General features: G+C 37.6%; 2 protein-coding genes across 2 annotated transcripts; one reads left to right on the top strand and one right to left on the bottom strand.

The window, feature by feature from the left end:
- Window positions 1-145: 145 nt before the first annotated feature.
- LOC112276394 (pyruvate dehydrogenase E1 component subunit beta) lies at window positions 146-2,562 on the bottom strand. The gene is made up of 4 exons (XM_024507671.3): window positions 2,147-2,562; window positions 1,900-1,940; window positions 1,010-1,661; window positions 146-876 (listed from the first exon to the last, which is right to left on the bottom strand). The coding sequence occupies exons 1-4, from the start codon at window positions 2,342-2,344 to the stop codon at window positions 550-552; spliced, it is 1,218 nt and encodes a 405-aa protein (XP_024363439.1). The 5' UTR covers window positions 2,345-2,562; the 3' UTR covers window positions 146-549.
- Window positions 2,563-7,201: 4,639 nt separating this feature from the next.
- Window positions 7,202-11,239, top strand: LOC112277045 (phosphoinositide phospholipase C 5). Its single transcript, XM_024509009.3, has 9 exons — window positions 7,202-7,762; window positions 7,932-8,125; window positions 8,533-8,668; window positions 8,817-9,113; window positions 9,269-9,534; window positions 9,665-9,782; window positions 9,931-10,083; window positions 10,242-10,328; window positions 10,680-11,239. The coding sequence occupies exons 1-9, from the start codon at window positions 7,457-7,459 to the stop codon at window positions 11,007-11,009; spliced, it is 1,887 nt and encodes a 628-aa protein (XP_024364777.1). The 5' UTR covers window positions 7,202-7,456; the 3' UTR covers window positions 11,010-11,239.
- The last annotated feature ends 2,607 nt before the right edge of the window (window positions 11,240-13,846 follow it).

Here is a 13,846-nt window from a genome sequence, read left to right as displayed (position 1 = left end):
AACACAACCACTTTCCACACACAGCAAGTGCAGAGCAGAACGTAGATGATAAGCTCAAATTCACAAAAAAAAAAAAAACAAAACAAAACAAAACAAAACAAAACAAACAAACAAACAAAAACAAAAACAAACAAACAAAAGCAGGCAGGTTCATCCAGATCTGAATAGAATCATACGAGGAATACCAATACAAGTCGCCAATAAAAGTGCCCACACAACACTACACCTGCTCATCTCTTACAACCTCACAGCCTAAAACGAACAAACTGCAATACTCTTATACTCCCTGTCATAACTGAATGGCAGACACTACTGTGGACTCTTCAGCTACCAATCAATTAAGTGATTTCAATTCTAGAAATTTCCGCTAACAGAAAGAGGGATGACCCTGAATTCACCTGCGCATCTCCGAAACATAGGCTTCCGCCGGAAAATAAGTAAATCAACCTACCACCAGCTTCACCAACCTGCTGCCTGTTACTCATGCGTAATACAACGCCCACTACCCCGCATTCTGAATCCTAAGTACTTTGGCGGCGGCGCTCACACTCACTTCTTACCGCACAGGTTCTCCACAGCTGTCACGATCTGATGCGGCTGCACCACCGTGAGCTCCTCTAGCGGACCCGAGTACGGGGTCGGCACGTCCTGCGACGAGAGACACCCAATTGGCCCGTCTAGCTCGTCCCAGAAGCTCTCCATGATCGCCGACCTCAAACTCGCGCCGATACCGCCCGTTCGCATGCACTCCTCCACAATCAACACTCTGTGCGTCTTCTTCACGGACTCCCCGATTGTGTACATATCGAATGGCTTCAGAGACCTGATGTCGATGATCTCTGGGTCGTACCCTCTGTCCACCAGGGTCTTTGCAGCCTGCACCAACCCCGCCCACAAACATGCCATCCCCATTCGGCCCACGTTTACAATCCTTGCAACTCCAAAAGCCCGTCCTCAAAAGCAGTATGCTACATAGAATTCCAAGGAGGGTTTAGGATCCCAGCATCACCTGCGTCACGTGATATCTCATCCGGGAGTAGGTCAAGATTGTGATGTCCGTTCCCGGACGCACCATCTCGGCTTCCTCCAGACAGCAGGTGTACTCCTCGTCAGGGATTTTCTCTTTCAGGTTGTACAGCAAAACATGCTCATACAATATGACAGGGTTCTCGCACCGAATCGCCGCCTTCATCAGCCCCTTGGCGTTATACGGCGTCGAGCAAGCAACCATCTGCAGGCCAGGCACTGATTGGAAGTACGACTCCAGCCGCTGCGAGTGCTCCGCCCCAAGCTGCCTGCCTACGCCTCCAGGCCCCCGGATAACAACAGGGATGGTGAATTGCCCGCCTGACGTGTAGTGCAGCATTCCACAGTTATTGGCGATCTGGTTGTACGCCAGCAGCAGAAACCCCATGTTCATTCCCTCCACAACGGGTCTCAACCCTGTCATGGCAGCTCCAATAGCCATGCCCGTGAAGGAATTCTCTGCGATGGGCGTGTCCAGCACCCTCCAGGATCCGAACTTCTCCGAAAACCCCTTCGTCACTTTGTAAGAACCCCCGTAGTCTCCCACATCCTCCCCAATAACGCACACGTTCGGGTCCCGCTCCATCTCCTCGCCAAGCCCCTCCCGCAGAGCCTCGAACATCAAAAGCTCATGTCTACCACCAACCCAATCCCAATCAATATCCAATCAATCCCTCACAACAACTCACAGGCTTCTGTCCACCGAGTCACAACACTTGGATTCCAATCACTCCTTTTCTCACTACAAATTGCCAAAACCCCGCCTCAACCATTGCGCCCCAGAAAGCTAACCCTATGCAGCACGTCATTGACTGCGGCAAATGCCAATCTCAAACAATGCAAGCAGCGAGAGCAAGGGCAAAAGCCACTCACCCTCCCTGGCTCGACGACGACGATGACACAGCCTCCTTACTCTGCACCACGCCCACGACAACAACCACCCCATTTCATCACTCAGTCAGCCCTACCTGAATCAACCTCAGGTGCAGCAAATCCACACGCGGGATCGTCACACTCCGCTGAGAAAGAACAAGAGCACAAAGGAAGGCATTCCAAGCCCAGTGGCATTGAGAAAAAGAAGAAGAGGAGAAGTAATGAGCCCCAACAAGAGGAGACTCACCGCAACAGCCGTGGCATGCGCGGCCACCTGACGCAGAGTCTTGGACGCAGCCCAGGGCTTCGACGCAAGCGCGCGGACCACCACCCGCGAGGGAGGATTCGCGCTCACGCAAGAGAGCTTCGATTTGGCATTCGCCGAGGGCGAACCGCGGAGGCCATGGTAGGCTGGAAGGGTGGAAGACGCAGCAGCCATGGCCATGGCGGGCGAGCGAGCGAGCGGAGAACCCAAGACGAGAGAAACCCAGCAATGCGAAAAAATCCACGGGCAGAATAAGAGCGAAATGGGGAAGTGGGTCGAAGAGTAAAGAGAAGAACAAAGAGCGATAGATCTGGCCTCCTCTTCCTCCTCCTCCGACGGGAACTCACTCACTCGCTCGATCACTCGCTCACGACCACGACGAGGTGGGGATGTTGGATGTTGTTGTGTGTTGTTTTGTTGTGGGGAGCTTGCGGCTCAAAAGCGCCGGGCGGACATTCCCAGGTCCATTGGCCCACTGTGTGCCCCCGTCCAATCAGCGACCCCCACCCCACCCCATACCACTCCGCTCGCGCTGAACCCGCTCCGTTGTTTTAGGGTTTTATGGGTTTGGTTTTTTTTTTTTATTATTATTTATTACTTTTTTGTTTAATCATTGTTTAGCTGTAATTTTGCGTTGTAATTGTTGGGTTATTTTCCTTTTTGTGTTTTAGTTTGGTGTTTGTTGAGTTTGACTCTATAGAAAGGATTTTGGATTTAGGGATAGGGTTTTTAAGATTTATTTATTTATTTAGAGTGATTTGTTTTGCATTTAATTTTTGTTACTTTTAGTGTTGTTACAAGTGGAATGTTGAAGTTTTTTTTTTTTTTTTTTTTTTTTTTTTCGGGAATTGTGATGGATGTTGTGAGTGCTTATTAGAACCTAATCCTTAAAGTAGTATGTTTTGATATTGGATGTTTTAACTGTATTATTGTTGTATTTTTAAGTATTTTATAAAGTCTTCAGTTACAAATGCTACAAAAACTATCTAAGTTATAAAATGTTTTATAATAGGGCATCAAAGATCAAAGCTTTATTACATATATTTCCATAGAAGCCTTCGTGCAATATATGATTTTAATATTGTCAAGAAATTTTATCAAAACTTAAGCAACACAACTAATATTTTGCATTTTTGTAACAATAAGTAGCACCAACCATTAGTAAAATTCTTTTTATATTAATATTATAAAATATTAATTATTAATTATTTTTAAATTTAACTATAAAAAAGTAAATTATTTTATTTTATGTTCTAATACTTTATTAATTTTAAAGATATTTTTGTTTGGCTTTGAATTTTAAATATAAGAATCAAAGATGTATATTGACTTCTTGTATTCAAATTGTGTTTTTGAATCTCAAGATGTTAAAAAAAATAAAATAAATAAATAAATGTGGATGAATTTTTTTATTATTATGTGTAATTTAAAAGTTAGTATGTACTAAATAAATAAAATTTATAAACAATTATAACATAAAAATATCAACAAAATATATATATATATATATATATATATATGAGAATGTTAAATAGACTCACTCTTCCACTAAATCAACCTACCTTATCTTAATCATCATTAGAAAAATGATGTTCGCAACCTCACTTTCTTTGTTCCTAGCTTTCATCCCAACATCCCCCCCTTCCCCATTCCCACTCAAAGGTTTTGCCTTCCTATTGCAAAGCAAAAGAGTTGATATAAACTAATGTGTTTTATCACATTGTGTGATGAAGCTGCACTGATGGAAGGGTGGGCATTGTAATATTAAGCATGAGACAAGACCCTCTGAGAAGCAAAATTAATAATTGTTGTTGCAAGCATCATAGGTATTGATTTGATGATGGAATCCTCCTTAGTCTCAAGGCAACATTAGTATAAAATCCAGTTCTTATAAATGCTAAGCTTAATAAATCCCATTATGTGAATCACTCACCACATTGTTGTTGTCGAAATTGTTGCAATTGATTGCTCATGGAGAAGTCAACCTTACTTAATCTCACAAAGTTATGTAAGTGATCACATCCCACAACACACACATTATTCACAGCAACAACAATTTCTCACTATGTTGCTTAATTCATCATCCATGCTAGCCCATCAATCGAAGTTGGACTAAACAAGCAAGATCAAGCAATGCAACAATTCATCTAATTGGAAATAATTTAATCACATATAATTTAACATGTAAAAATAGAATGCAATTTATTTAAATATTATGAAAGTATTAGATGGATTGATTCAAATAAAAACATCAATTAATAGATTTAGCATTTGTATTCTATAACATATCATATTTTATTTTGAAAAAAAATATAAAATATAAAAATATTAATAAATTTAGTGTTCTTTCTAGAATTGCACTTCACAATTTCTTTTGGGATAATTTGGAGAAGGTTGGCCAATATAACAATTTGCATTTGGGTTGAGGAAGCATGAAGAGTGAAGATTTAGTGTATATGCAGAAGTAGAGAGCGACAAGGGAGAGCAAGATTAGACACAAGTAAAGAGCAACAAGAAAGAGTTGGAGTAGACTCAAGAGGAAAGCATTTTAAAAAGAGAGCGATAAGAAAGAAGTGTTGCAAGAGAGAGTACTCAGAGAGTGGGAGTTGAAGGAAGAGCAAGAGTGTATCCATCTAATACTTTCATTATATTTAAATAATATAATAAATTGGATATATCTATAGCAATATGGAGGTGTCTTTTTAGCAACCAAGTGTCGATCTAATTTTATTCTAATATTATTTTATATCAAAAAATTCATCTATTATTATTTTTTAAATTAAAAAAAATTGATTTGAATTCAAAGCTTTACTATTGAACGCTCATATATATATATATATATATATATAAATATATATAAATTAATGAAAAATTAAATAAATAAGATAATTGAGCCTTGTTTGTTTTTAATTATTATACATAAAACTACTAATAAAATGTTCTAAAAGAACCTTCTTTGTTTTAGAGAATATGTTTGGATTTGACATGAATATTTTCTTTCTTTCTTCTTAAATCTAAAAATAGTTTTAAAATCAAGATAAAGTTTGCAAAATTTATCAATTAATCTTGAGACCAATCATTTTGAAATGTAAAAATGAATACTTAAGCTTCAATATATACTTATGGCTTATTGTATACAAAATTTTTATGTACTTTTAAAATTTCAGTTTAGATTCTTTAGTTCAATAATAGCAAAATGTGAAGGCATTATTTAGGTACAATATATATTGAAATCCTATTAAATTATTATATTCATTTACATATTTTGGAAAGAGTAAAAAGGATCAACATCTCCTTATTCAAAACTCTAATTTTGAAAAACCTTTAAAAAAAACACAAGGAATTTAGAATGAAGAGATAAACAAGCCCTAGTGTTTGTCATTCTTCGCAACTAAAAAAATTACACCAGAATTTTAGTTAAAATGTATTTCAAAAAATTGAAATATTTAAAAATATATTTACCAATCTATTATATTATACTGGTTTTGACACTCAGAGAAACAAATACTGGCTTTTACAAAAATAAAAAAATAAAAAATGTTAATGCAGTAAAAAGTAGAGCAGTCACTTTGTGAGGGTAGAGCCCTGCGCCTAAAAGGCCAACCAACCTAATTCAGTGAACTCCATTTCCCCATGCAAAATTTATGTGCCAATTGTGCACAATACAATAAATTTCCACCTGCAAGCAAATAAAAGCACTAGGGCCTACACACAATTGTCTTGGGCATAGCCATCCACCATCTGCATTCAGGCTTTGTCAAGTGGCCATGATGTAGCAAAAAATAACAAACAAACTTTGTGGGCCCTTTTTGATAGGTATTCTATTGGCAAAGAGGGCTCTAGGTGGGGAAACTCTCACATGGGTTTTATGAATAGATACAAAAGGAAGCATCCAATATAATAACTTCATTTAGATAAAGAATTTCAGAAATTGTAGTAATAGGGCAAGGGAAAGCTATGTGAGCAAGTAAGTGAGATAGGATATTGTACAAGACACTTTTACACACACACACACAGTTTTATAAAACTCCAAAATGCACAGAGTTCAACGTCACTCTAATGACCAAGTCCCACATGGGCTCCCTTTCTTACCAATCTATTGTCTATAAAAAAAAGACCCACTTTATTCTTCACGTGTTTGGCATTTTCTAGCCTTATTACCCAGTTCTTCTTCAGAAAAAAGCACAAAAGGGCTCCACACAGATAAGAATAATCTCGTACAGAGTCAAACAGTAGATAAGAATGTGATCACATTATTGAACAATTGTATAACAGAACACACTCTCCACCGTAGTTGTAAACGAAGTGTATGAAGAATGCACATTAAAATCTAGAATTTGCGAGCAAGTTAAGAGGGTTCATGGAAGTGGTTTTTTTCTGATCGAAAACTGGTTGTTTTGGCGATGGAGTTACAGTGCGGCATCGACGTCGATGGAAGCGTGAACTGGGTACCAGGTTATTGGAATCTAGATCATGTTTATGGAATCAGTAGCACAAGATGTGATTCATATGGACCACGAATGCGTTGTCGCTCACGACAAAAGCTGATCATCCCGGTTACTCATAAATCCATGACTGATCCACAGCGGCGATGTCGGAGATCAGGTCGGAAAACGACAAAATGCTAACGTGGATCAGAAACATGGAAAAAGAAAAGAAAATAAAAGAAAAACTATAACCTCGATGTGCGGTGTTATTTTATTTCTTTTTTTTAAAAAAAAATAGCCTGGGTAGATAATCTACCGTGCTGCTGAGTTTCAATCGCCGACGCCGTGATCGAGATGCGGTGAGCTTTTCTGGGATTCATTCTCGGGTAAGACAACATCTGATTCTAACTGGTGGCCTTGACTCAGTGCAGCAAATTAAAGGAGAATTTTGTAGCTACCCTATTGAACTCAACAAGTGCTTGGTTAGAAGGTAGTGTTGTTTTTTTTTTTTTTTTTTTCTTTTTTTTTTTATACCGTCCCACGAATCGTGTGATGCTGTTATTGCATCATCACGTACTCGTTCAAAAGCGATGTGGTCCTTCGACATTCTACTGTATTTTAGCTGATCCGTGCATCTGATTTTCGTGAGTTTCTGCGCTCGGATAATCATCTCGCCTCCTCGTGGGTGCAGTGGAATTTGGTGCTCGCCGTGTGCAACATGGTGTGGGTTTTTTTATCATGAGAATCTTGACTTCGGGAGTTTAAGAGGATGTCACGGCGTGGGAAGACGAGGCGGTGATGCAGGTTTGGGTGGAGCTTAAGGTTGACGGAGTGTAAGGGATCGGCTCGTCACTGGGTTTGCAAAATGTGTTCCATAGCATGTTGTCGAAGTGGAACCCCGAAAGGGGATCCGGAGCAAGACCTGGTGGGGGAGGTGTTCACAATATACAGCGAGAATGAGAGAATGAGTGCGGAGGGGTTGCTGAAATTCTTGCATACAGAGCAAGGGGATGTCGACTTCACCCTTGATGACGCCAAGCAGATCATGGAGCGCATTCGCAAGGACTGGAAGAAATCCTTCGGACTCGCCTCTATCAACTCAGACTTGTCGAAGGAGGCTTTTCGGAAGTACTTGATGAATCCCGACTTGAATGGCGTCTTACACAACGTTGTAAGTCACTTTTCATGCTTTTCTCATCTTCCAAGTTGTGAGTTACCCAATCTTTCGTGTCCCGGGGATGAATATGAGTCCATATTGGCGGTTGTAATCTCCGTTTTTTTCCTTCAAATTTGCGTGATGAGGGGTTGGTTGATCGGCGATCGCCATTTGGGTTTTGCAGGTTCACCAAGACATGACGCAGCCGATGTCGCACTACTTCATATTCACGGGCCATAACTCGTACCTGACCGGCAACCAGCTGAGCAGCGACAGCAGCGACACACCCATCGCTGCGGCACTGCGGCGCGGCGTGCGGGTTGTGGAATTGGACTTGTGGCCTGATGACAAAGGCGGCATGAAGGTCACACACGGAAAGTAAGTGCTGCAGCTATGGAATCTTTAGGTATTTTTGCTGCTTTTTTTTTTTTTTTTTCCTACGGCGATGGTAGGACGTTTGGAAACTAAAAGCGAGAATGCTCCAATTACACTGCGAATGTCATCACCATTTGCCATGGCAATTCCTACATCCATGATCTGGTTTGCCAACATTGACAGTGGGAGCTGCACCGACCTGTCCATTGCGGAATGCAGCCGCTGCTGATCATGTCGCCGCTTTTTCTCTCTCTTCGTTAACGGTGAGCGAATTAATAATCCGAGTAGCAAGCGTCAATCCGGGCAACCCACAAATGCAGAGCGTCAGAAATCCATACGCGTTGCTGGGTTTTCAACTCAATCAACGTCGAGAACAATTCTAACACATCCGTGTTATATATTTTGTGCAGCACACTTACCAATCCGGTGTCGTTCCAAAAGTGTGTCACAGCCATCAAGAATAACGCCTTCTTCACCTCGGAGTACCCAGTTTGCGTTACTATTGAGGATCATCTTACAAGCGAATTACAGGGCCATGCTGCAGAGGTTCGTGGCCGTTTTGCTCTTAAACACTTGTAGGGATGGTAGCTGCCACTACTCAGTTCACTGGCTCTTCGAACATGACACGATTGTTAGCTTCATTAGCTATGGAAGTCGTACACTGACCGACACTTTCGGCATCGTGTACCAACAGATTTTAGAGCAAATTCTCGGAGACGCCCTGTATTATCCACCCACAACTGATGCATTAGTGGAGTTTCCTTCACCGGAGTCACTGAAGAGGAAGATCATAATCTCCACCAAACCGCCGAAGGAGTATCTCGAAGCATGTTCCACGCAGAAATTGGCCATGGAGAACAGGAATCTGGTGGAGGAGCTCGAGAAGGAAGACAAATTGGAGCAGACCACATTCGCTCCCCTTGAAGAGAACCACATCCTGGGAGAAAATACACCATCGCTGCGTAAGGAAGTCGAGGTTTTAAGCCAAAAGGTTGGACATTTTTCTGGTTCGATGCATAACACAATCACATCTAACAGATTCAGTTTGGTCATTATGCTCAAGTTTCTCAGCACCCCTGCAGGACATCACCATATTTGCAGCGTTTTCCAAGCCATCTGAAGTGTCATTTCGTGCTGTCGTCGTAGGAAATGTCAACACCAGCTGAGCTTAACTCTAGAAGTCCCTCTGACCTCGGGGAAGCAACATCCACAAGGTATAGCAAGAGCAACGATGGCAATGACAACCCTAAACATTTCAAGTATGCCCGGCTCATCACAATCCGGCTAGCAAAGCACGCAAAGGGGACATCGATGGAGCATCGACTGCAAGTCGATGAATCAGTGAAACGGATCAGTCTGTCGGAATCGAAGCTGGAAAAAGTGGTGGAAAAGTGGCCCGAAGCTCTGGTCAAGTAAGGCCATTGCTGCTCTTTCATGTTCTCATGAGAAAAATGTGACACTTTTGCAGAAGAATCCCCAGCTACTGTTTCACATGTTTCATCAGCTCGGAACTTCATTTTCAATGTTGCTACTGTTTTGCAGATTCACGCAGAAGAACATTTTACGTGTGTATCCTGCTGCTAATCGTGTAAACTCCTCCAACTTCTGCCCTACTCTGGCTTGGAACTACGGAGCTCAAATGGTGGCTCAAAACATGCAGGCAAAGCTCTTTCATGTGTTGAGTTTTGCGAAGTAACTTGTCAATTACTTTACTTAACTACAGCTTTATGTACTGTTGGATTTAGTGAATGAGTAGTGCTTCAGTGCTTCTAAGTAGTTGTGTTTGTGTGTGTGGTTTTGTGACGCAGGGCTATGGTAAAGAGCTTTGGCAGGCATTTGGCAAGTTCAAGGGAAATGGGGGATGTGGGTATGTTTTGAAGCCACAGTATCTGTTGGAAAACTTGCCTTCTGGTGTGCCTTTCAACCCCACATCACCCAGAAACACAACCCTAATTCTCAAGGTGAATTTTCCCTGTCCAGTTGCAGGCCCTGGTTATCAATAATTATTGTTATTATTACACTAATTATCATCATCACCATCATCAAGAGATGTTTCTTAATTCAGTCCCTGATACTGATTGTGTGACATTGTTCTCCACTTAATCTCACTGCCCCACAGATTAAAGTTATGACTACCTTGGGATGGGACAAGGCCTTTTCCAAACGCCATTTTGACCTATTCTCACCTCCAGATTTCTTCACTAGGGTGAGAGACCCCACATTTCACATAATGCACATGCTTCCAATGTTATACATGTGTACAATTCTCATGCCAATGGCTCTATTTCTTTTCTGTTTTTTCTTAGAAATCAAGAGTAAACCTCATGCAAGGGTCCATTGTGATTTTACAGCTGGGTTTTGAACTGCCAAACTCTTAGATATTATTTTCACATACTTGGGTACAACTTGCCATTCTTTGGTAGTTTAAGGTCAGTTCAAACTATTAAAGACTTCATTTCCAAAACAAGTCATCACAGCCCATGTGAGCTTATTAAACTTGCACATTTTTTTTTTTTTTTTTTTTTTTTTTTGTTTTTTTGTGTGTGTGTGTGTTTAGGTGATTGTGGTGGGAGTGCCTGCTGACGAGGCCAAGTGGAAGACATCTGTGGTGGACAATTCATGGGCACCCCATTGGAATGAGGACCATGAGTTTGCCCTAAAATGCCCTGAGCTCGCACTACTTCGCATCGAGGTCCGAGACCATGATGATGATAGCAAAGATGAGTTTGAAGGGCAGACATGCCTTCCCATCCATGAAGTCCGGGATGGGTATCGGTGCATGCAAATGTACGACAAGAAGGGCAATGTACTGAAAGGCGTGCTGATGTTGTTTCATTTTCAAAAGTGCAAATGCACCTTTCAAGACACAGCTCCTATATCCTCTTAAACTCAACCCGCCCACACATGGCCCCATTATCAATTACTAATGCTGCTTTTTATGTTGCCATTGTCATATAATTGTTGGTTTGTGGGGGGGAAGACTGACCAGTTTAGTGTGTGCACCCAAGGTTTGATTTAAACCTAAGTTTTAGGTCAAAGTTCAACCCTCTGAATCACTGGCCAAAGATGTTTTGTACATTTTCATTTTTTATTTTATTATTTTTTTCTGATTCTTAAGTTTGAGTTGTGATAGATTGATGCAAAAAAGAGAGAACTGGTTGTTAAGGGGGGTTGGGGAGTTTCTCACATATATATAGCACAGTTAAACTTGATGTTGCAGGGAGAAGTGGTTGTGAGTTGTAACTTTATTTCACAGCATTTTGTTTAGTCCATGAAATAATTTTTGTTAGGGATGACCCATGTTGGTATTGCACAATATGGGTATGGTTATTATTGTATAACATATGATATGTTTTAATAGTGTATTTATAAAATATCGCAATAAATAAATAAAATAAAATAAAAATGGAAATATTTGTCAAAATTGATATCTAGTTGGAATTAGAATAAAAATTTATAAGGAGAAAATTGATTAAGGAAATTAATAATAAAAATAAAATATCATTTTTTTTGTAACATAAAATTAAATTTTGATTAATTAAATGGACTGCAACAAAACAAAAAAACAAAGAAAAAAAAAAAAAAAAGAGGATAAAAGACAATAAATGCAATGAAGTTTTGTATTTATCTTGAATTAAGTTTAACAAAATATAATTTATTGTATATGTATGTAGAGTGTTTCAGGTTTAAAGTTCCTGATCATTTAATGGATATTTGAACAAAATTCAAAGAAATATTCTCTGGTTTGAACAATGGATTGATAGATTTTTATTCCATTATTCTACCAAGATTTATTTTTTTTTATCTTTTTTATCTTTTTTACTTCAACCCATCTGTAATTTTTAATATTTAATCACTAGAAATCATTTTCAAAAATGAAGTTAGAATTCTAAGAAGTATTATTCTAGTACTACAAACTACGATTATATAACCTTATTTATTTCAAAACTAAAATTTTAACAAAACATAATTTTAATTATCAAAGTATTCATAATAATCTAAAAGAACCTTACAAAAAGTTGTAAAGAGTGGTGACAAGTATGAATATTTGAGATATTATTCAATTAAATACCAAAAATCAACTTAAGTATTTATAAAATTAAATATGATATTAATATAGGAGAATGGCAAATAGACCCAGGTTTTTACTAAATTTACCCACACAATCTAACCATCATGAAAATGAAAATGAAAAAAAAAACTCATTTCACTACTATTGGATCTACAATCAATGAAAGCCAACCACATTCATTATGATTAGTAAAAGCATGGATTTATATAACACTCTCCTTAATGTAACACTTACAATTATTCTTCATTAAATCAAGTTTTTAATTTTTTTAATTTATACTTTTAAAAATTATTATATATGTATACATATATATATATATATATATATATATAGATGCATATAAAAAAGCTACATCTACAAAACTACATATAGGCCACACATAAAACTAAATTCAATGCAATATTTGAGGTAAAAAAAAATAGAGATATTAATGAGATCAATAAAATCAAGAACATACTTATAATTACTTATAGCTCTTACAAAAATTTATAAATATTTATTTTACTTTATTTTCCTCTTGAAACACATAGTTATCTGCAAAAATAAAATTCAGAAAACACAGTAAGTGATACATGTATAAAGAGAAATAAAAAAGAATGGAGTTTTTTTTTTTTTTTTTTTTTTTTTTTTCTCCTTCTTGTGAAGAAAGTCTCTTGAATTCCTTCTGATATATATATATATATATATATATATATATATAAATGATACTCCTTGCTTTCATATTGTGGGTAAGAGTTTTTCTATACATATACATAAATGTATGTCAAATTTTATTTTATTGAGATGTAATCTATTTTGTGATCCATCTTTACCCATCCATGGCCTTTTAGAATATTTAAGAAATAATATTTAAGTTTATTCTTCTACTTGATAATTATTTACATAAATGTATGTCAAATATTTATTATTGGAAAAATAGATTATTCCAAGTTATCATGCATTTTAATAATTTAGTTGTAAATATTGTTGATTAAACCTACAAGTAAATGCTACATGTGTATAAGAGATTAATTGCACATATAAAATGAAAAGATAGAAAATTATAATAAATAATTATAATAAATAATTATAGTCTTTCAATATATATATGTATATATATATGTATATATATGTATATATATATGTATATATATATATATATATATATATATATATAATTTAAAGGCTTTAAGACACTAAAATCTTATTTCTTGTACCTAAAGTGATATCATTTTTTGAGCATTTTAAATACAATGTTCATTTCTTGAGAAAAATCTAATTAAATAGGTTTATATATTCTTTTATTATTATTTATTTATAACTTTTTAATGATTTTTTTCAAAATATATTGTACATTTGTCTAAAAAATGCACTCTGAGACTGACATCAATACAAAGAAAAAAACTTAAAACAATTTCAAGAAGTGTAACTTTATGTAAAAGAGATGTTGAATTATGTATGAATGTATGTGACAGAAATAGATTTACATTTACATCCAATAGCTTGATTGTTCACAATAGCTCAACATAACAAGTTTGGATGTGTTGAGATCATTAAATGTAGCTGACGCTCTCCATAATATTTACTGTAGACTATAGTAATTACAATAGCTACAATATTTAGAGTCTTGTGGAAAAGTAATATTCATCCTCTTATCTTCTCTCTTCTTGTAT

Source organism: Physcomitrium patens, chromosome 24 (assembly GCF_059467195.1).
Source record: "Physcomitrium patens ecotype Gransden chromosome 24, ASM5946719v1, whole genome shotgun sequence".
Taxonomy (NCBI): Eukaryota; Viridiplantae; Streptophyta; class Bryopsida; order Funariales; family Funariaceae; genus Physcomitrium; species Physcomitrium patens.
Note: the sequence above shows the minus strand (reverse complement) of the source record. Positions and strands in the feature narration are given on the sequence as shown.